The following is a 22022-nucleotide window of genomic DNA, read 5'->3' as shown; positions in this document are numbered from 1 at the left end:
ATAATAGGTCTTATTCACACAAGATGTTTGCATGCCACATTAGGAAAAGCACAAATAATAAACCAGCTCACTGTCATATGGTCATCACTTGAATTATGTTAATGTTAGTAACACCTGTACTTTTCCTACTACTACACGTCACAATGTCTGCCATGACAAAGTTACATACAGCGCAGATGTTAAAGGGAACATCCCCCCTCACATCTTCATCCACTCTCACATCTCACCAGCCTGGGATGTTCACTGCATTCCACTTATTCTGGAATTAAGTGTTGTAATTGACTTTTTTTTAATACCCACTCCCCCCAACCTGCTTGATCCACTACCTCCTCAGTGACTGATCTCCCAGAATTCCTTTCATCCCTTACTGAAAAACCCACATCCTGTCGGTACATCGCACTTTGTGGAGAAATTGGTCTCTGTGGCTCTCCTACACTGATTTCCTCTCTGTTCTGATTGCTAATGTAAGTACAAAATGGTGTTACTAAAAAACAGCTCTTGGATTGTGAGGGGCAAAACCCTGATGATGACATGCCATGATATCAAGCTCTGCTGCGGCAGGAGAAAATATCCATCATCCAGGTATAATTTTAGTGCGTTATCCATGAGAGGAAGAAAAATACACCATGCAACGTCAATACCCGGATATACACACAAGGTAGATTCAAATATTTTTAGGTTGGATGTGTCCCCATTTCTCCTCTGTCACTTCCTATTTGGTTGTCTTTCAACATATATTCACATTGTGTTGTAGGAACGCAGATGAGCTGTTTTGTCAATGTGTCATCTGTTCTTACAGAGGCTAAAACACACCGTAAGTAAATGATGCAACAAATAACATGCAAACATGACATAAAAGTTCAAAATTAATATTCTACTGAAGAATAATGCTTACTTTACATTTTAACACTTAGTCCCTTCTATGAATGTATGAATGCCTTTTTTTGATTAACTGATAACTGTTTTGTCAAAAAAAAAAAAAAAAAAACTATGAAAATGAATGACAAATTCTGAGTAAGGGTCAAAGTGAGGGCTTCAAACTGCTTACTGAACTTTGTCTAACGACCTATCCAAAAACCCAGAGGATTTCAGCTGTATTTAATATGAGAAACAGAAACTTAGTATTGCACTTTCAAAAATGACCGAAATAAAAAAACTAAATTAAGTCAGCATAAGGGGAGGTCAAAGGTTAAACCATGTCTTTTGTCACAAGATTGAGGAGAAGAAGAGGGACTCCCACTGCAATTGCCAAAACTGACCTCACTGTTCCAGAACTACAGAAGCAACACTACCATTTGACCAAATGCTTCCTGAGCTGTGAAAATAATGAAGATGCCCTAAAACTCAATGAATGTCATCTACTGCATGCTGGAATGTTCTAAGAATAATACATATCAGTCAGACACACAGGAAGACACAAAGATTTCACAGAACTATTGCATGCACTACAATGAGGCAAACTCATATGTTTTTATATGACAAAATTAGACTCAAAACGCATGAAAAATATCAAAGACTATAAGTATGTTGGCTAACAGCAGGGCCAGATTAACCTGCTAAGGAGCCCAGAGTTTGGGGCCCTCATTGAGTCCCCTGTTTTTCCCACTCCCAGGTGTTTGTGGTAATTGAACTACATAAAAATGTATTTTTGAATATAAACCCTGTAAACACAACATAAACTTAAAAATGAAATCCTTCAAACTGGACGTTACACTCTATTGGCGGGGGCCTCAAAAACTGTCAATAATACAGTAACAATAAATAATAATAATACAGGTGTCATCTTAATCATTTCAGTTCATATTTTCTGTGAATCTGGAGCCATGAGGGAGCTGCCTGTTCTACTCACTATGCCCACCGTTAATCAGTCTCATTTAAAAAAGGTTTGCACAATTTCAAGATGTGTTGGTTTTAGTGGTAATTGATTTCTTAATGGGAGAAATCACTGACTGCAGACAGCCTTAATCAAGTTTGAATTTTAGGCAGTCATTTCAACAATTCACTCATTCCTTTCTGTCATGAATGCAGCACGTTCACATGATCAGAGGGTTGCGGTGGTAGTGAATGTTTATGGGCTTTGGCAGCACCACACATCCCCACCAGAGGGCAGTATCATACAAACATGGACCCCTGTGAGCTCTCTGAGAGGAGACAAAGAGCCAGATAAGTCAGCAGCATGAGCTGACTTGTTCACTCCCAAATACCAACAGGCTGATCAGTGGAGCAATGTGTGACCTCAGAAGCAGCAGGGCAGCCATTATTATCTATAGATGTGGGCCAGCAGCTTTAGTGATGGAGGGTGCTGAGGGGGCTCTGACTCCTAATCGTCTTATCTGCTGCCAAACAACCAACACCACCTTTGATGTTGTTTGGTTTCTGTTAACAGAAGTGGTTTCTCTTCCAGCGGTGGCTGACTATTCTGGATCAAAATATAGATTTAGCTCCAGCGCTCAAAAGCCAAAATATGGAGCTTGTGTTACAAAACACTATATGCTCATTTTGTAGAGAGAAAATGATGTTCATGGCTCTCTGAGACTTTATGTTTGTAAGAGAAGCCTAGCTCCATGACAAATATTTGAAAGACCAGCGGTACAATTATTCAAAATGTGGTTAAAACTCCTCACACAGATCAAAGAAATGCAGGCAAGCCCAAACAAAACCACTACAATCAGGCTTTAGAGGTAGCTTTGCAGCAGAGACCCCACCCCAAACCTCATGTACCTCACTGGCATGAAGCCTGTGCACTCAGCAGCTGATGGAGGTTTATCAGCACTGCCTTTCCAAGGGTTTCCCCCTCTCCATTTCATTTAAATTGAAGCTTAACAGTTATTGATAAGAGCCAGCATCAACACCTGAAAAAATAATCCATCGTTTAATACTAGAAATATTCCTCACAGGAGTTGAAAAATTACTGCTGGGATACAAAAACACTATAGACCATCATCTGGATTTTTGCAGTATCCATGGATGCACAAAATTCAGCATTTAACAGCTTCAATTATAAACAACACGTAACAATAAATGTGAAAGAGAACATGAAAAGCGTGACATAATATCAAAAATGAGTAAGACACCAGTGCCAAAGGATTTCGTGTTCAGAGTACTTAGAGCAAGAATTGTTACGCAGGCTTATAAATTTGCACATTTTCATACTTTCCATGTGTTGATGTGTAATGAAGTCAACAGATCTGAGGACAATTTTCTCTCCACATGCCATGAAGCCACAATCGGACGTAAATTTGGCATCTCTGAATGTGCATGTTAAAGGAGGATGAGACAACAAGACGTGGAATCTCTGTGTCTTCCTACCATGTCGGTAATGACAGGTTAGGTTGGCAGCGGGGTGTCTGCTACGCCTCCTTCAAGAGAACTGCTGCTGAAGCCTGAGTGGGACTGGAGCCTGTCAAATTACAGTGGGAGCCCACCTCACGTCCCACTCCCTCTTCCCTCCATCTGTCTGCTGTCTATCTCTTCACTGCCACTCCTCCTTTCAATATCATTTGCCTGTCTGTCCGTTTTTTACTAGTACAACTCATCTTATGACTGAAAAATCATAAAACAGAAATCTTACATCAATATGGCCGGCCATGTTCAAATCTTTGAGTAACACCGGACAGATATATGTGATGCCTTGAGAGTATTTCTGGAATTCCCTCAAAGGCAGATTTTCAAGATGGCAGCCGTGAGTGACTGTCCCACAGTGCACATGGGAGACTGATGTGCTGCACTCTGACCAGTATTTGATAGAGTACCTAAGACTAAAAGATTGCCAACCTTCAACTCCTGCTTTAAGGCCCAGACTTCATGTGCGTATTTTGAGAAAATGTTGGGATATTTGGACTTTTAATATGTCACACTGATTAAAAGCGATGGCTCTCAGAGGCCATTTTCTGCAGTGGGTAACAATAGAGGTCCCTACAGTATCGCCTCTTTAGCCCTTCCCCTCCCATATTCCTCATCCCTGCTTTGTCCATATCTAGCTCATCCCCTATTTCTCTCTCATCCAACACCCCCCCATATACTCCCACCCCCACCCCCTCTCCATCCCACTCTATCTCTTAACACCCCCCACTCCTGCTCTCTTCTCTCTCTCCTCCTTTTCTGTCCAGCCCTCCTCTTCTTGCTCCAGAACTGTCAGATGGCATTAGCTCCTTTCACGCTCATGGCCTGTAGGAATAACAGCCGTGAACCTCGCCGAACAGCGCCATTCTCCTGCTCCAGTTAGCTCTTCACTCAGCACAGGCTGTTGCGCAAATACCAATGTTATTCACGTTGTGCCCCATCACTTACACAACATGCCCCACTAAAGGGCAAAGTTAGGCAGACGCAAATCTCAGCGGAGAAGGTCATGGCGCTGAGTAAAGATATGCGTGTATTGTATAATGCGGTCACGCTCGCTCATAATTATCAGCTCGTCCCCCTGACTCTAGGATCGACCCACAGCTTTGCTAAGATCTGGCTCACGTGGATCAAAAACGGATCCACTTCTTATCTACTTATGGAGCCACAGGCCTGAAAATTTGTTAAATATATCGTGCTCAGCTTATTTCCCATGAAGTTTCAGCTGCAGGGCAAGTTGTGGTTGGTATTAAAAGCCCACTGTGACCAATAAGCTGTAAAATGTGCAGAAGTTTTTATTGTGCAGAGAAACAGGGTAAAATGATTCAGATATGGCATGCATACATGTAACAGATGCTTCATACAGGCTGCTGATCTTTATGCCAAGCCGGTTCAGCAGTTAGTGTATTCCACTCTGATTTCACTGTCTTCAAGAGTCTTGTGTTTTCAAAATCAACACACAGATTGATATCACGACCAGACGTTTTTCAGTTTTAATGGTGTGCATGACTGCTGACATTGGGTAGAACACCACAAAGTAGCAGAACCAGAAAGAGCAAGGCCAAGCCAGCATCCCTCAGGGTGAGACACTGAACACCTGTATCTAATTTAACCCAGCTGAAGAGGAGATTTCTACTTGTAGCTGTTGTCACTGTGTTTAGACTGATCATCTGTCTGCTTCATTTCATAGTTTTGGGGGTTTCAAACATGTAGCATTGTTAATTACCTTGATTTTAAGTGGGCCTACAGACCCTTGTAAGCCAGTCTAAACAAATGCAAAAGAGGTTTGAACTTGAGAGGAAATAACTTGGTTAATCAACTAAGTATTAAGACTACAATAATTGATTAATACGCTGCAATATTACACACAAGTGTGAAGGAATGTAAACACTGCAAACACATTTTTGAGGGGAGATCTGTCTGGGCGACGCAATTATCAGTTTGACAAGTAAGCACAGATAGATTAATACAAATATGAGGAGAGTGTAATTTCTCATCACTCTGTACTCAACAAGCCCAGCATGGAAGGAAGGCTTAGAGGCTAATAATCAAAGCAGATTAGCCCAAGCTCTGATAGATGCTATGCGAGCCTGCTAATCATCCAAGTGATAACCATGAATCATCCAATCACAGTCAGAAATGAGCAGTGTGTTTCAAATTACAATTTTGATGGAATGATCTCTGTATCAGCAGCCGATCAAAGTGCCTCTCTTTGACTTCCATTTGCTCTTCTAGTCCATGTCGCAGTAATTCCTCCGTGTTAATGCAGTATGTGTAAGTCAGTGTATATTAAGTGCGGCGAGGAAGGGTGGGCGGGAACGCTGGAGCTTCAGAGCACCGGTGTGACTGTGATCTCCGGCCTGCCTGCCCTGTGATTTAGCCTTGAAATGACAGACTTGCTCCTCATTGGGCTACGGGTGGAGAGCTAATGACATGCTGCGTGGGCTAACGTGACTATTAGCCCACTCTGAGCAGCAGGAACTGACAGGAACACAATTCTGTCATTACGCCCTGAGGAGACCTCTAATCAGGGAGGCAGGGACACCAGGAGAGGCCAGTCGCACTGGTTTCGGTGTGGAGACAGAGGTAACTGATTGGCTCTGTCTTACCTCAACCATGCAGGTTGAGGTGAAAGGCGTGCCATTCAGGTTGTGACATGATGAGAAATTGCACTGGAAATCATTTCAAAAGATTTGAATTTTAAGTGCACATTGCTGTTTTTACATGCCAAAGAGGAATAGTACGATTCAAGAATATCTGACCTCATTGCTGCTAACCTGCACATTAAAAGCAATGAGCATCTTTTTTGTTCTAACCAGCTCTTATCAAATCTGTTCAAATGTAATAAACTTTCCATGGTGAACTTTAGATAGCTACATACTGCTGTGTAAGTGACATTCTTGAGTTTGTGTGGCCTGTTTTTCCGGAGAGGAGTCATGTCACTCAGGTCGTGCCTATCTGGTGATACCTGAAGCTGCTCAACATGCCTCTGCATCCCCTTTACTCCACTTATGTTTTACAATCTACACATTTCTGAATTTTTGTCATCAAAAATTGTATACTCTGATTTTATTTTGTTGGTCTGTTCTTTAAGACGTCTGTTGCATGTTTGTGAGAGAGAGCGGGATCCCTGCATGCTATACAGACGGAAAGGCCCCTTGAGGCAGACTGTGATTTGTGATACTGGTCTATACAAATCAAAACCGACTCAACTGACTGACTTGAGATTCCTCTCCACAATTATTTAGTCTATGAAACATCAAAATGCTTATCACAATATCTGAGAGCAAAAGTTGATGTCATCAAATGTCAGCAGTCCAAAGCCCAACAATATTACATTTACTATAAGGCCTAAGACTATAAGGCAAGACCAAGGAAACCATGAAATGTTTGGCTTTTTATTCTTAAACAATTGAAAGATTGACAAAATAGTTGCTGATTAATTTTATTTTGATGAACTAATTGATTAATGGACAAACTGTTGCTGTAGCAGTTTTTTTGTTTTTTCATTTTTACTATTCACTGAGAAATGAAGTTCAGCTACCCTCACCATGGCTTCTCTTTTTGTAGCTGGTGAACTGATAGTCAGTGATACTGAATTTGATAATATAATTGAACATAATGTCTGTTTTTAAAACATATGACACGTTTCATGGCTTTGAACTGTCTATCTGTGGATTTGGTGCCACAGACATACTTACTGTAAATGTGAATTTGGTATTAAAGAGCACATTCAAAAGCTTTCTTGTGCTAGTTATATGGTGCTATATGATCTTAAAGTTTGCACATTCCAACCTTAACATACAGTAGAACAACACCCATGCAGCCTATTCCATTTCCCTCTAACAGTTATGCACTGTATATGAGCATCAATATAATTTCTCCACATACTTGACACTGCGTGAAATGTAAACCCCAGTCATCTTACACTTCAAACGGATTAAGGCAAACAGTGAGAATTATTAGGAAACAGTGCTGAGGCAGGTTTGCCCAGGAGCATTTTTCCCTGCAGTAGGTGGAACACAGGAATGTGAAAAGCCTCCATGCTGTAGCCCCTGAGCCTGTATCACTGTGATAATCATACATTATAATCAGTGCAGGCACATACCTACCTGTCTGGGTGCTGGATTGTGAAGATACAGAAAGGTCCTGAGAAATGGACTTCATTCATCTGTTTTAAAGCAGATCTGCTCTCGTGGATATTGGATATTAGAGTATTCATTTTACCATACACTTCCCTTACATGAAAACCACTAAATAAAAAAGTTTTCATGGTGGTGCTAAAGTTCTGAGAGCCAACCTGTACTGCATCTGTAAGACTTGATCAGACAGAACCCAGCTTGTACTGCCAAGTGTGCGCTTCAAACCTCAGACCTAAAGCTCTGTTGTTTTGTTTTATCCACTTAGCTCACCTGCCTAATGCAGTGCAGCGGCTACACATCTGTTTCACTCTTGCCACTGAGCTTTGTGTCTCTACTTGCAACACAAGCACTTCTGGAGCCAAACAACTGATGCAATTAGAAACAAATATGAAGACATTTCTTGAGAAAATACATTTGACCATACCCAAACAATGAACCCACCTGGGCTCAGAGCTTTGTGGTGTGGTGGTGGCAGTAGTAGTGATAGCCTAAGCAGCATAGTTATAGCAGCAATAGCAGTAGATACTACCCAGTGACACAGTATACATGACCTTTGGTGGAAATAAACTCAAATAAGTCTTGATAATATAATATTTGATAATAATTGCACTAAATCCATTTTCTGCTACTGAATATGTACTTATGTACATTATATATATTGTACTTCTTACTCTCCTACATGTATTTGACAGCTATACATGAAGTGTTTTACAAGAAGGTATTGCTGTTTACCTAAGTAGAGGATCTAAATACTTTTTCCATCACTGTACGTGGAATAAGATTTTCTATAACCTACAAAAACAAACTGAAACTTCTTAAAAAATTTGCAATATAATTGTTTATATAAATGAATCATCTGCTTAAATTCAGTCTTCAGTGAGTAAGAATATAACATAATGTCAGAAATAACAAAAGATAGATATCTGAATGGATTAGGTTAATAAATGTCCTCTATCACAGGAAAATGAGCCTGCCAACAAGCATGAAAGCTCCACAGAGCTGGTGGGTGCGTCAGCAGTCTGACCCCAGCTAATGTCACAAAGCGTCACGAAGACCAACCAAGTTAACGAAGGAGAAGGAGCACAGTCTGGCAAATGTGTCACTGGGCAGATAACCATGCCAAAGGGTGGAACTGAGTGTGAACAGCAAATTCTGGACAACTTTCATAGTCCAACATTATCCAGTGTATCTGCAGTGTTCACCACCGTGCATTTTTCATAATGTTTGAAAAAACTAAAAAAGAAAACAAAGACTGAAAGAAACACAGAATCCCTCCCTACACCACTGGTAGCAGCAATAATAGCAGCATAGCATTAATGGTGGTAGTAGCAGAAACACATTACAGGACTGAATGTCAATTGATTGACGGTTTAGTTGCTATGTTGACAGATAACATTCATTAAACAGCACTTCATAAGATCAAAACTTAGATATTCCACTTACCTAGATTACTTTCATTGATTGCATCTGTGGAAACAGAAAACAAAACCCTTATCAATATACATGATCAATAGAGATGGAATGTCAGGACATATTCAGGCAGTGAGGGTCCAGCTTTCTTCACTGGTAATGTTTTGGCTATGTGCTACGTCGAGACACTCCGTCTGACAAGCTGAGGCCTGCACTGCAGGAGGGAACAGGTAATGTATGCGTACTGAACCCAGAGCAGCGTTGCACTATGGTGCAGGTCAAATCAGCGTGGAGGTACATAGTTACAGAGTTCATTTACAAAATTCTGAAATGCCCATTTTTACAAATACCTGACTGTTTGTTCTCTGGAAGTCTTTTCTGGAGGAGCTGCACTGCAATGATCTACTCTATCTCAATACTTGTGAGTCAAGATTCGGTTCACCCAAATTCATGAGCATAGATTTGGGTTGACGGATACCAACATCAAACTCAATTACTTTAAGTCTCAGTGAAATAAAAATCAAACGTCAGAAAAATAAGACAAGTCCTGTTTGGGCAAGTTATATAAACAAATACATATTGCATAAAGCAATGAAGTCACCGTTTCGCAGAATCAAGCTCTTTGTGTGTACGTGCCTGTGAGCAACTGCACTCACACAAAAGTGTATATTGCTTAACCGACAAAGTATGTGTAAAACTTCATACTTGACCTTGGAAACAATACTCTGACCAAAAGAAAGTCTTCAGGTCACTAAACGTCCTTTTCCAGAGATCCTCAGCAGATGATGTCTGCACTGAAAAAAGCTTGTTTTCTTCATTGTGTCCAACCACACCAATAAAATGGAAGTGAATGGAACAGCATTTGTGGTGCTCACAGTAGTGAAATAATAATAATAAAAAAAGTCCCAGTGACTCTGGATAGACAGAACACTGTCAACCGTGGAGAAACCACATCTCTTTACCTCAGATAATAAACCCTGTCTGCATGGCTAGATACCACTGGGAAGACAATATGTGTTTTGTAATTTGGGTACACTGACCCTTTAAAATACCAACAGCAACAGTAATTCTACAATTAAGACAATGAAGTACTACCCCCACCCGCAAAACATCCTTCTATAATGCCTGTTAAACCATTATTCATTATATAAAAATATAAGTCACGTCAAGCATTGCAACAGGGCATGTGTGAATATTTAACACTGGTAAATAGACGTCTTAAAAACTGCACATAACAGCCTCGGTTGACTTATCAGATTAATCTAAAGGCTACACAACCCCTGCCCTCCTCATCAGCAGCTTAGCGAAATGCTCCTGACATCCTCACACCAAGCGCCGAGAGCGAGGCAGCCTTACGAGGCAGAAATGGTGACATCACCCCAACAACAGCTAAACAAAATAGGCCACAGCTGTTTGGTTCTTTAGGCTACAAATTAGACTCAATATGTCACACAGCATCACATCACAGGAAGGACTGTAGAAATAAGCAGCGAGCCGTCTCTGTCGGACTGAGCCGCTGCTATCTCTTTCTGCTTGCTTACTTTCTCCGTTCTGTTTTCAGACATACAGATACAGACCTCATGCTAATTTGCACTAGATGAGGAATGAGCAACTGAGGGTGTATTGGTGAGGAATGGATGAATTATGGAGGGATTTAAATAATAAATGGTCCCTCTTCAACCAGACGAGAGAGTCTTGAAAGAGGAGGGTACTCAAGGAGGTAGTGGGACACTTTGTGGAAGCCATAGACTCTCTAAAGATCTGGGGCATATGAATTATACCTTACTTGGTCCATTATCGCTTATCAAAGCATCAAATGAATTATTCTGCTGGGGCCCTTGCGACTGTGCATACAGCGCTGCTATAGTTCCACTTCAACAAGAAAGCAGAAGGATGGAGCAATGCTTCCTTATGCACACATATGGAAACAAAGATGGAAACACCTGGGAGGGATCAGTAAGCTGTCAGTGGAGACATTAAGCCGTCATATATAAAACAGTTCATGAATCCTTTAATGATGCAGTTTACGTCAAACATCGTTCCTACATTTATCCTCTGAGATGAACTTAAAGCAATCCTTAAAGGATTTGGACAAGTCAGTCCGGAGACACTTGAGGCAAAGGGAGAAGAGAAATGGGGAAAGGGGGAAGGAACAGGGTGGGGGATCAGTCGTGAAAAGGGAGTGTCACCCTCATAAACCTTGTTTCTCAGACCTCCACTTGCAGACTGTAGTCTAAAAATACTCCAGCTGTACTCTGTGGAAAGGCTTCCCCAAAAACCAATTCAATTTTTCACCAGCAGCATGTGGGGAGCATCTTAGAAAGAGTATCTGACTGAAGAACCAATCACCATGTTATCCACAGGCTTGTCTGAGTCTTCCATTCCTGCCACACAAGGCAGAGAGACACAAAGTCTCCTCTTAAAATCCAAAGCTTTTGATGACAGCCACTGCTGAATACCAACCCTAACGGACACAACAGAGAGTTTTCAAGTGACCATGTAACCAAGGAAATACGTTATCTGGGTGTATATGGACTGTTTGGCCCTGCTCACTTGTGTAGATCCTGCACAAACTTCTGATGGACAGCAGTTCCACTTTGTTTGTCACTGCACTGGAAATTCATACTCCAAACATCCAGTCAAATATGTTCACTGCTGCTGAGAGGTAAACTAAGGAACAATGCAATGCCATGTTTTGTGCTACCTACTAACTTGCTATGTAACTCAACAAGATGCTGATCAAACTTCTATTGAATTCCACTAATATTTTGCAAGTTGTAGTATTTTGTGTATGCACTTGACACAGAGGGGCACGGGAGTCTTTACACAACATTCAACAGTGAAACTGATTTTGCAACCTATCCTAACTGAGCGAGAGAAAGAACAGAAACAAGAACAGTAAATTATAACTAATATACTCTACATTTTGTATATTAGAACTATGAACATTTTGGTGACTTGCTGATACTAACATCTACCTAAATAGCTTGATTACTGGATATGGACTTTGTGGAATTGAGCTTTTGAAAGAAACAAAACAGCAATTTTCATCTCCCATGCTAACGTTGCAGGGAATCTAGAAATGGTTTGTCATCCTTGGACATAGTCAATGCTGAGTGCAGAAGCTGATGCTAGAGTGCCATAAAATGCCGCTAATGGCTGCTGGATGCTGGCTCAAAAAGAAGTGCATGGGGCTTACTTTGACAGAGCCACAACACAAAGTTAGACATCTGGGTCTCAAATTATTCTCAACTGAACTTCTTAGAATGTGTGCAGTAGTGCTAATTCACAAAAGTATTCTTTGCTTAAAACAGGCTTAAACAGAGGAATGTTTAGGGGGCTGAGGGCTTGCCTTTACTGAAACATATCTCACCTCAACAACAATGGAAGTTTGTTCATTGATCAAGCACAAGCTTAAATGGGCTGCGTCTAGTTAATGACATTCTGTACAGTATGCAGCCCATTTACATACATATACTACACCGCTGTTCCTATTAATAAATGCCTGCTGGATTTGACTACAAAGCGCTTTGTGACTATGCCATGGTCAGCAATGTAACAAATCAATTCAAGTTTTCTGGTCACAGAAACACAATCATACACACAGTACTACGTGTAGTGAAATCCGTTCTCTGCATTTAATCCATGCCAGTATTAGGAGCAGTGGGCAGCTGCTATGGTGTGTTGCCTGTATACCATCACTCCACCATACATGAGCATTCTAAAGAAACCAACTCTTGGTATTTTGCCACTGTTTTGCTGGACTAGCTGAAATGCTTACTTTTGGTGGGTGGATATGATAAGAAGCTTAGGTTTGAAGACAACTGTCAAAATAACTGCCACTCAAGTGGTTATAGTTTTAATGGGATACATAAATCACCATTGATGAGATTAGCCGTAATCTTCTAAAGTTCAGCGCAAAAGTACCACAACAGAAACAAAATTCAAAAAGCACAGTTGTGATTAACTGAAGCCAGCAGTGTGACATAAACACAAAATTATACAGTAGTTATGCTGATTCCCACATTTAGATGACAAAACAAACCAGCTTCAGCTTCACTATTTCAGATAGAGTTTGGAAGGTATCATCTGGAACACAGAGATGCAGTCCCTCCACATGGCTGCAGTATTTGTCAGAGACACCTGGCCAAGAAATCAGCTGTTGATCAAAGTCCTAACCTTGATATTAGATGAGTGTGTGGTTTACACACATTTTAAGAAATCAGAATTCTGTAAAAAGCCAGCTGTACATTACTTAAATGTAAGTAAATGTAGTTTTTTTTTTTCTTTAATAGTAAATGCAGAGCAAACGGATAAACTAACCCACAGACTAAAAGGAGTCCGGTGTTCTCTGATGTAAAAGAGGAATAAGACAAAGTGGACCAACTGTAGAAGCAGTATGTGTCCCTGCATGTTGAGACACCTCCAGCCACTCTGCACTGTTTGTGTTTGGTCTGAAGTTGCAACAGGATCTGAGGCCCAGGCTGGGGATGTCACTCCTCAGCTGGGTCCCCTGGGATGTCCTCCCACCCTGCAGCTCTCCAGCCCCTGAGGACCCCTGAGAGGGGGGGACTGGGAGCAGTGGGGTCACTCCAGTGATGTTACTGCTCATCGTCACATTACCCCCACTGGCCCCATCCAGACACCCAACCCCTGAGAAGCCCTCAAAGTGAAGGTCAAAGAGCTGAGGAGGACACAGAGACGGCCTGATCAAAGTCCAGCAGCACCTTCATGTCAGCTCTGGAAATCTGAGCCCTTCTTATGTTGTTTTCGACTCAATTCTCTGGAAAAAAAAACCCTGTTTTAACAAAAAACACAGCTTTCTCTTCCAGTGCAAGCCAAACTTTTGCTGCATCTGTTAATGAAAAAACTTGATTTTTATTAATTTCTATAGATGAGAATTTGTATAAGAGAAAGCACTTACACAATCCAATCCAGCATCATTTGGTTCAGAGTGGAATAAAATGACACTGATTAGGAGAACAAATATGAAAAAGGGAGAAAAATAAATGGGAGTCCCCAAATCAAAGGCAAACACCCCCTTACTTACATGAAGTATAATCCATATTCCACATATTTTGACATATTATCCAAGCCATCCAATGCACCTTGTTATTTTAGTATCTGTGGCTTTTCCATAACATAGTTATGAATGACAGTGCTGAAATGAGGGGAAATATTTTTCATTTAGCAGGAGTTTGTGAGTGTTTCATCTTATTGCTCAAATGACAGCTTTTAATGCCGCAGCATTCATAACCCGTGCCTCTTATCACACCTCCCTCCAACACTTGATGGAATTTGCCATCACACAATGGTTGGAAAATACACTTCAAAGGCAAGACGCATCTAATCTCTTCCACTCTGCACATTGCAAATTTGCTGTGATAATAAGATCCTGCCTTCCCAAGCGTTCTTAGGGATCTGAACCAAGGATGAGAATTTCATCTCTCTCTCTCCTTTTCTGTTTCTTTCTATCTCGCTCTCTCCCAGTACGGCATCACACGAAGGGGGTGGGGGATGGTGGGGGATGGTGGTGGTGGTGGTGGTGGGAGGGGGGGCTGTGCTGCAGTTTGAGAGAATCTCCGCAACAGCAATACTGCATATCTGTGGAACCCATCCCATCCTTATGTAAAAGCCCTATTTTACCATTTTATTCTACAAAGACACACACACACACACACACACACACACACACACATACAACAAGAGAGAGACACAACTGACAGCACAGCACAGTGACCTAGTTTCCATGTGGCCCAGAAAGATCAACCATGACTCCCTCAGAACTGCTATGGGCACAAAAACCTGGTTCAGTGCATTCAGTCAGGCCAGTGCACATCGGTGAGCAGCCAACCTACAAATCACACTTCCGTCGTTGCCTTAACTACAGTTTGCAATTCAGAGACATACCGCTGAGATCCCAAAACAGCACCACATCCACAACAAAGTCATAAGACAAGTGTAACTGCAGATGGGAAGGCAGGCAGGAAGCCCTGCAGGTAAAGTTGTGTGTTGTGTTTAGTCTGGCGGAGGGCAGGTTGAGGACAGGCTTGTCATCGTAGGCACAGCTGCAGGACATGCTGCAACAACACCCCCTCCGACCCCCACTACTCAACTCCCAGTGCCCTACATGCACCACTCCACCCCCTCCAGGTTATCTGTACACATGGAGAAGGTTATGGATGGAGATGCTATCACAGAGAGCGCATTAGCACAACAAAGAGGTGTTTTAGAGAAAGGCCCGCCAGGATAATTAGCTGATGCCTTACCAAGATGCCGTGTTTGATACAGAACAACATGCTAATGTGAAGACATAGTGCTAAGCATTAAGGGAGGAGATGCAATTTGAGCCATGGCCAAAAAAAGAGTCACTGTAAAATTGTGGCTTTCATCAACTAACTCAAAACCAGAAATTCAAAACTTTTCTTCCTTAAAGAAACTTAATGGCCCGATGTCAAACGAAAACATATTCAGTGAAAGGCACATGTGTGTGAAAATCAGTGGAGCTGGATTATTGTTGTGCATTTTTGCCAACCTATCTAAACGTCTATTTAAGGCAATGCAGTATATGAGTAACATCATAGGAGTTACTCTTCAAGATATTACTATGAACCGTTCATGGAGAGTGGCACTGTCTTTTCTTTGCAAAACAATAGCAAACCCAAATGTGCTTGATCAAAAACAAGCAAATAAACATTTGAAATATGCAGACATATTTTACTGACCTGCTCCGGAAAACACCTGTTCTCTACATTGAATTTTGCACACTTGTGTGGTGTTTCTATTAGTCTTACACCACAACAAAACCCAACTGACTGGTGGATGATCTGTTGGTTATTTAGCTAGATAGCAAGATACATTTGAATAAGACAGTTATGGGTTTGTTGAAAATGTGTTTTTGTTATATTTTTTGGTATATCTTCTTATTTTTGATTAAGCTAGGCTAGAAGTAAAACCCATAGAGGACAGAAACAGATAAATCAATCAGTCTTACGTTTCGGTGAAAGATTGTTTCTTTAAACTTACCAGGGATGTAAGCATTAATATTCAATTCGACACAGTCAACGTACACAATACTCATGCCCTAGAAACATACATCTGAAAGTAGCCAGCTCCACAAAACATACAAAAAGCCTACAAAAGCCTTCCCTGTAATAAAACACAACGTTGGAAACAACCAGCCAAAAATATGTATAAATCCAGCCGGAGACTGACTTTAACAATTCTGCAGCATTTTATCATTACAGGTGACGACAGATGCTGTCTCCAAATGGTACAGCATGTCCATGACAGTGACACATAAACTTCTTATACCTCTAACAGATCCAGTATTATGGATGACAGCAGAAAGAGAAAGATATGTCAGTGATAACAAAGCTGTATTTTGTTGTTTGCTCTCCTAAAATACAACGAAAGTAAGTAAGACAAAACAGAAAATTGAGTCCTTAACTTTGTCGCCACTGGTAAGAACAGATCTGCATGCACCCCCGTGTGAAGAGTAATGATGTGATTCAGGTGAGTAAATGACATGTGAGATCTTCAGCTGACCAGGGAAGTGAATGGGTGGAGTGACTCTGCCACTCTAACCTCCACCGAGGTATCTGCACTAATATCATCTCAATCGATATGGGAAGCGATCAGTGTTTTGTTAGGACTAAACAAAAGGCTTGTGTGGCAGCGTGTTGTGGAGCGTGGAGCGCTGCATGTTATCCAGGTCAGAGTGATCCAATCAGGTGTGAATGAAAGCACTTGGCGGCGCTCCAGGCCTCGCTGTGCCGTCATCACTCAGGGGGAAGGAAAACACACACACACACACACACACACACACACACACGCTTACATTTACCTTACCAGAGTTGTGAGGACACTTCAATGCAAAAATGACTTCCATAACAATATAGCAATACACACAAGAGATCACAGAATCTGTGCATGCTGGACACAACATAACCTGTATACTGTACATAGAAAGAGTACTTTATTGATCCCCTAAGGGAAATTATATAATTATATTAATTATATAATTATATAACTTAATTTTATTGGTACAATCAGGAGTAAAACCAAGCACTGAAAATGTGTATGTTTACATCTTGTATGAAACAGGCAGAGCACTAACAGACCTGTCAAAGCTGTGTATCAAAGTCAGCTCAGTAAGCACGGCCCATAAACAGACAAGCACTGAAGGTCTTTCTGTAGATTTGACTGGTGTTATAGAAAGATTTATCCAGGCTAAAGCTTGGTTTGATTTTTCTATAAAACAACAGATTCAGTAGTGGTATCAAAACAAATGTCTTTCAATAATAGGCTTTAAAGAATAAAACCCTTGTTTAAGAAATATCCTTTTTCACTCAACAAAGACATTTTGAAATGTTAACTGTCTAAACACAAGGACTTTACACATTATTAAATAAAACTATAACCAACCATAAAATGTGGATTTCCAGATTTCTTCCAGACATTTTTTAAAGTCACATAAACAAAAGTCTGATGAAACAGGATAACATTTTTAAAATGACTCACGTGTTTTCCATTTCCTGCACTGAAGCTCTAACACCAAAGTCAAGCAGCACTAAGCAGCCCACATGTTTGAGAGACAGAGGGCTTTAAATCACAGCTTTTAAGAAACACAATTACAAATGAAATTCAAACTTGGGGTGAAACGCATTTCTTAAATGGAAGCATTACAGCAGGAAATATTTCATATTAATTTGTTCAACTCAATATTAATGAGAAGTTTGCTAAATGAAACCAAGGTCAGCATCCTACACTAGGGAATCAACTAACGATTATTTTCACCTTTGATCAATTAACTAATTAGTTTTCCGATTAATCAATCAATCGTTTGGTCTGTAAAATGTCAGAAAACAGTTCGTTTTTTTTTTTTTTTAAAGACACACTTATATCAAAATAAAACAAAGAAAAACAGCTAATTCTCACACAGCTTTTTCTGATTCTGATTCTGATTCAAAGACAGCAGGGCATTTTTGACTTAAATGATTCATTTCAATACTAGTTCAGATTAATTTCCTGTCAACTGACAAATCGATCTATCGAATAATCTTTTCAGCATTATTAAAAAAATCATTTGAATGAATTATAGACCTGAAACGATGTAACAGGGGAGTGATAGTGAATAATCATTTAAGTCATTTATTTTCTTATAAAATAAGACAGAAATTCACTGGTTTTAGTTTCTCAAACATAAGAAATATATACATCCTCCTGATACTTCCATACTGTCCAATCACAGCAGTTAAAACTCCAATAAAGACATAAAACTCCCAGAATGTTTTTTTTTTGTTTTTTTTTTTTCCTGAGCAGTCATCCAAACTCCACCCAGAGCAGCAGCCATTCAATAGAGAAGCCTTCCACTTTCAATGGTCTGAGCTCAGACCAATCAGAGCACCCCCTGCCCCCACTCAGCTCTCAGGCCTTCAGCCAATCACAGAAGCCCTCGCTCCACACATGACTCTATGTGCTGCTGTCCATCAACTGCCTCATATATAGTGCATGCAACAAAATGTGGAGCAGTTCAATAACTTGCGTCGTAGCCAGTCTCTTGCGTGCGTATGTGTGTGTGCGCGCGTGTGCGTGCTCGCTTGTGCGTGTGTACATGTGTGCGTATGTGCGTGCGTGTGTGTAGGTGTGTGTATGTGTGAGGGGGGGCTGCATGCATGTGGGAATGCGTGTGCTTGTTTACCTATGTTGAAGCACGGAAGGAGAGAGGGAGAGAGGGAGGGCGAGAGAGAGACAGAGTGAGTAAGAGAGCGCGAGAGAGAGAGAGAGAGAGAGAGAGAGAGAGAATGAGAGAGAGAACGAGAGAGAGAGAGAGATTTGTAAGTCACTTGTATTTGCAAACTACTGGCTGAGGTCCCACTAGAGGCAGGGAGATCAGAATGAAAGACTGTGTCAGGAGTGTGTATCCGTAAGTGAGTGAGTGTGAGTGTGTATGTGTGTGCGTGTGTGTGTGTGTGTGTGTGTGAATCTGAGAGAGACACCGAGAGAGAACGGCAGACAGAGAGAGGAACCCGCTCAGCCCATTTCAGCAGCAACTTCTCAGCCTGTCTACATGAGGTTTCTCCACGAATATGGAAGCTTTCGCTCTGTTCTCTTTGATTTTTTTTTTCTACCATGCAGTCACCACAGATTCACGATGCTGAACTTTTGGCCACGCTATAGGTGAGTATTTAAACTGCTCATCCTTCCCAGAGTCTTTCCATTTCCAACTTTGCCGGTTAAACACTTTTGTTTTACACTAATGCATGATCTGCAACTCCATTCAAAATCCCATGACTGTTTCAACAAACGGAAATTTAGTCAAACAAGTTTTGACTATCACTTCCAGCAGATGAAAAAAACCATTTGTATTTGTTCATCGTGTGTGTGAGGGTGTTTGTGCTTGGTACAGTTTAAAACTGTGTATGCGTGTGTATGGTTGAAACCCGACAGAGGCTCTGTGTGTGGGAGAGTTTAGAAAAGGATGTGTGAGAGAGAGAGAGAGACAGAGAGAATGTGTGCACCGGACAAAGTGTGCCAAGTGTGAAAAGTGTGTGTGTGAGAGTGTGTGTGTGTGTGCGTGTGTGTGTGTGTCTGTCTGTCTGTCTGTGTATGTGTGTGTGTCTTTTTTTTTTCTAAAGCTTGCTCTGTGGGAATGCGGACTGCGGTAGCCAGTAGCGATGTTTGACTGGGAGGAACTGAGCCAGACAGTAGACAAAAGCGAGCAGGGCCGTCCAGACAGGGCAGGTCAGCCATTAGAGGCTGCAGTGGAGGGACAGGTCAGCCAGCTGCTGCTCCACTCCACGAGGGGATACCCCGCCTTAGCGTTAGGGTGAGGGTTAGAGTTGCGGTTGGGGTTAGGGGTGATCATGCTTCACTTCATAACCGCCTCACAAAGTGCTCATCTTGCACCTCGCCCTCTCCCACTTTCAGAAACCCCGTGTGCTTTGCGGGTCAAAAATCAGCCAGTTGAGGCATCAGTTGAATGAGCTAAAAATAATTTCTCTTGCATCATTGTGAAAATCTTCCAGCAACGGTTTGTGTAGAAATGTTGCACGGTACCTTTTGTAAAGTGGCTAATGGTTCCAAATCTAAATGTTCAAAAAGCTGAGTTAGAAAAAACTACTGAGGTGAAGGGAGGAAAACGCAGCAACAGAAGTGTAAATGTAGGAGGTGGTTAAATATAGACAGCAAGAAAAGAGGAAGAATAAGAGAGACTCATTTTCACAGAGCTTGTTTTTTTCTATTCCCTTTTTCGCTGGATTTCCCCGCCGGCTGGCGTGGGGGTCGCTGAGTTTGGAATGTATTTAGTGACAGGAAATACTGGCTGTCCCTATATTTTTTTGTCCCAGTCTGCTTTTGTCCAAAGCTCTTAATCCACCGCAAAAAGCTGAGTGAGTGAAGGAGTAGCAACAACTGAGAAAAACATCGGGCCGGATCACAGACGTGCACCACGGTTTGCTGCTACAGTCAAGCCTTCAGAAAAACACATTCACAGACAGCACGAAGGCTTAGCACAGGATGAACAAACAACACACACGCATAAATAAGTCTGGACTGATATCGGAGAACTGGGGATGACGAGAGAAAGCAGCTCTTTGAAGCTGCTATAAGACTAAAAAACAAGTGTCATCACTTCAGGTCACGAATTCAGATTGACAGAACAAAAACACCGGTCCTGGCTGAGGTCTGGAAAACATTCGTTCAAAAAAAAAAAACTGTGTGTACATGTAGCACATCTTAGGCTCTCAGACTGAAAAGCAAAGTACGAGTCATTCTCTGAAATGCCTGTACATGTAGAGTCTTGTTACCCAGATAGACATCTCAACCTTCATCACCGGCAGTGGCTGGCAACTGAAGTCATACACTCTGTAACCCCAATCAACAGAGGCTTTGAGTGAGCTCGTCACTGAGCACATGCTTCTACACTATGCACTTCAGCCTACATATAGCGTCTGACACAAGAGTGCTGTGTCTCACATGAGAAAAAAGACCCCATTCTTACAAAAGTAGTGGCAGCACAGATTGAAGGACTAGTCTTTGTTGACAAAATGATAACGCTCGGACTCTGGGGAGGTGAATTTCAGGGACTAGATTTTTTTGTCGCTAAAATTGCTGCACTGTTTTTTGGAAAGCTTGATGGTTTTGTGAAGTCCATTATCACTTGTTGATCAGTTCATATCGCCTGTCAGTTCAGAGGCAGCAGCGGTTGTGTAAGTGGCTCCTGTGACCCCGCACCTCAGCCCAGCACGGCCCGGCCCGAGCTGGACTTTGGTCCCAGGGTTGGAGCTCTATAAACCCCTCTGCACCCCTTGCTCCCTCCCAGGCCTGTGTGTGTACCTGGATTTGAATAGAAACCAGACAGCGATGCCCCCCCCTCCTCCTCCTCCTCTGTCACCACTCCCGGGCGGGACAATGAGGATTTGTTAGTGCTCAGCCGCGAGCCTGCTGACACAAAGCGTATAGCCTCCCAGTCCCCAGCCCTGGAGTGTAGCAAGCTGAAGCACAGGCGGGCAGGACACCAGCAGGGGGGCCTGAGGTGGGGGTTGGGGGAGTGGGGGCAGTTTTGCAGGGGTGGGATTAGCTGACAAGAGCTCTGGGTTGGGGGATGGGGGCCTGAAATGAACAGGAAATTACTGCCTTTGATGAGTTAGAGGCAGATTCGCGCAGGCTGAACTCCTCCGGGCCTCTTCCCCCGGCCGTAAAAAACCTGTTTGAGCAGAAAATGTCAAAACACTTCAAGGCCCCCATGTGTCACTTCCCTCTGGCAACGATGGAGTTGTTAAGTCCATACACAGGTGCTAAGCAAACACTCGCAAAAGTTTGCGCTTTTTCTTTTTTCCCCTCCACCACCGCTGCTTGCTGCCCCCTCCCCAGCCTTTCCGTTCCCTTCCTCTTCCTCCCTTCAGACGCCAGCCCCTGACCATGTCATGGGAATCCTATTAAGCTCTGTGTCCATCCAACCCATTTTCACCCACAGAAAAATCACAGCTCAATCTATATCACACTGGAGGGAAACCACAGAGCCCAGCGTTTATATTTATCCTTCTGCATAAATATTTCAAAAGCCACGAAGGCGTGGAAAATATTGTAAATATACTGGTCATGACATCAAAGGAAGTTGAGCAGAGA

General features: G+C 41.9%; 1 protein-coding gene across 1 annotated transcript in view; it reads right to left on the bottom strand.

The window, feature by feature from the left end:
• The window catches only part of nr6a1a (nuclear receptor subfamily 6, group A, member 1a), an 86049-nt gene that overhangs the window by 29756 nt on the left and 34271 nt on the right, over nucleotides 1–22022 (bottom strand). The window contains exon 3 of the mRNA XM_076731674.1: nucleotides 8925–8948. Within this exon, the coding sequence (XP_076587789.1) occupies nucleotides 8925–8948 (24 nt within the window). The remainder of the gene's footprint in view (nucleotides 1–8924; nucleotides 8949–22022) is intronic.

Source organism: Chaetodon auriga, chromosome 5 (genome assembly GCF_051107435.1).
Source record: "Chaetodon auriga isolate fChaAug3 chromosome 5, fChaAug3.hap1, whole genome shotgun sequence".
NCBI lineage: Eukaryota > Metazoa > Chordata > Actinopteri > Chaetodontiformes > Chaetodontidae > Chaetodon > Chaetodon auriga.
The sequence above is the reverse complement of the archived record's forward strand: the minus strand, read 5'-3'. Positions and strand labels throughout refer to the sequence as shown.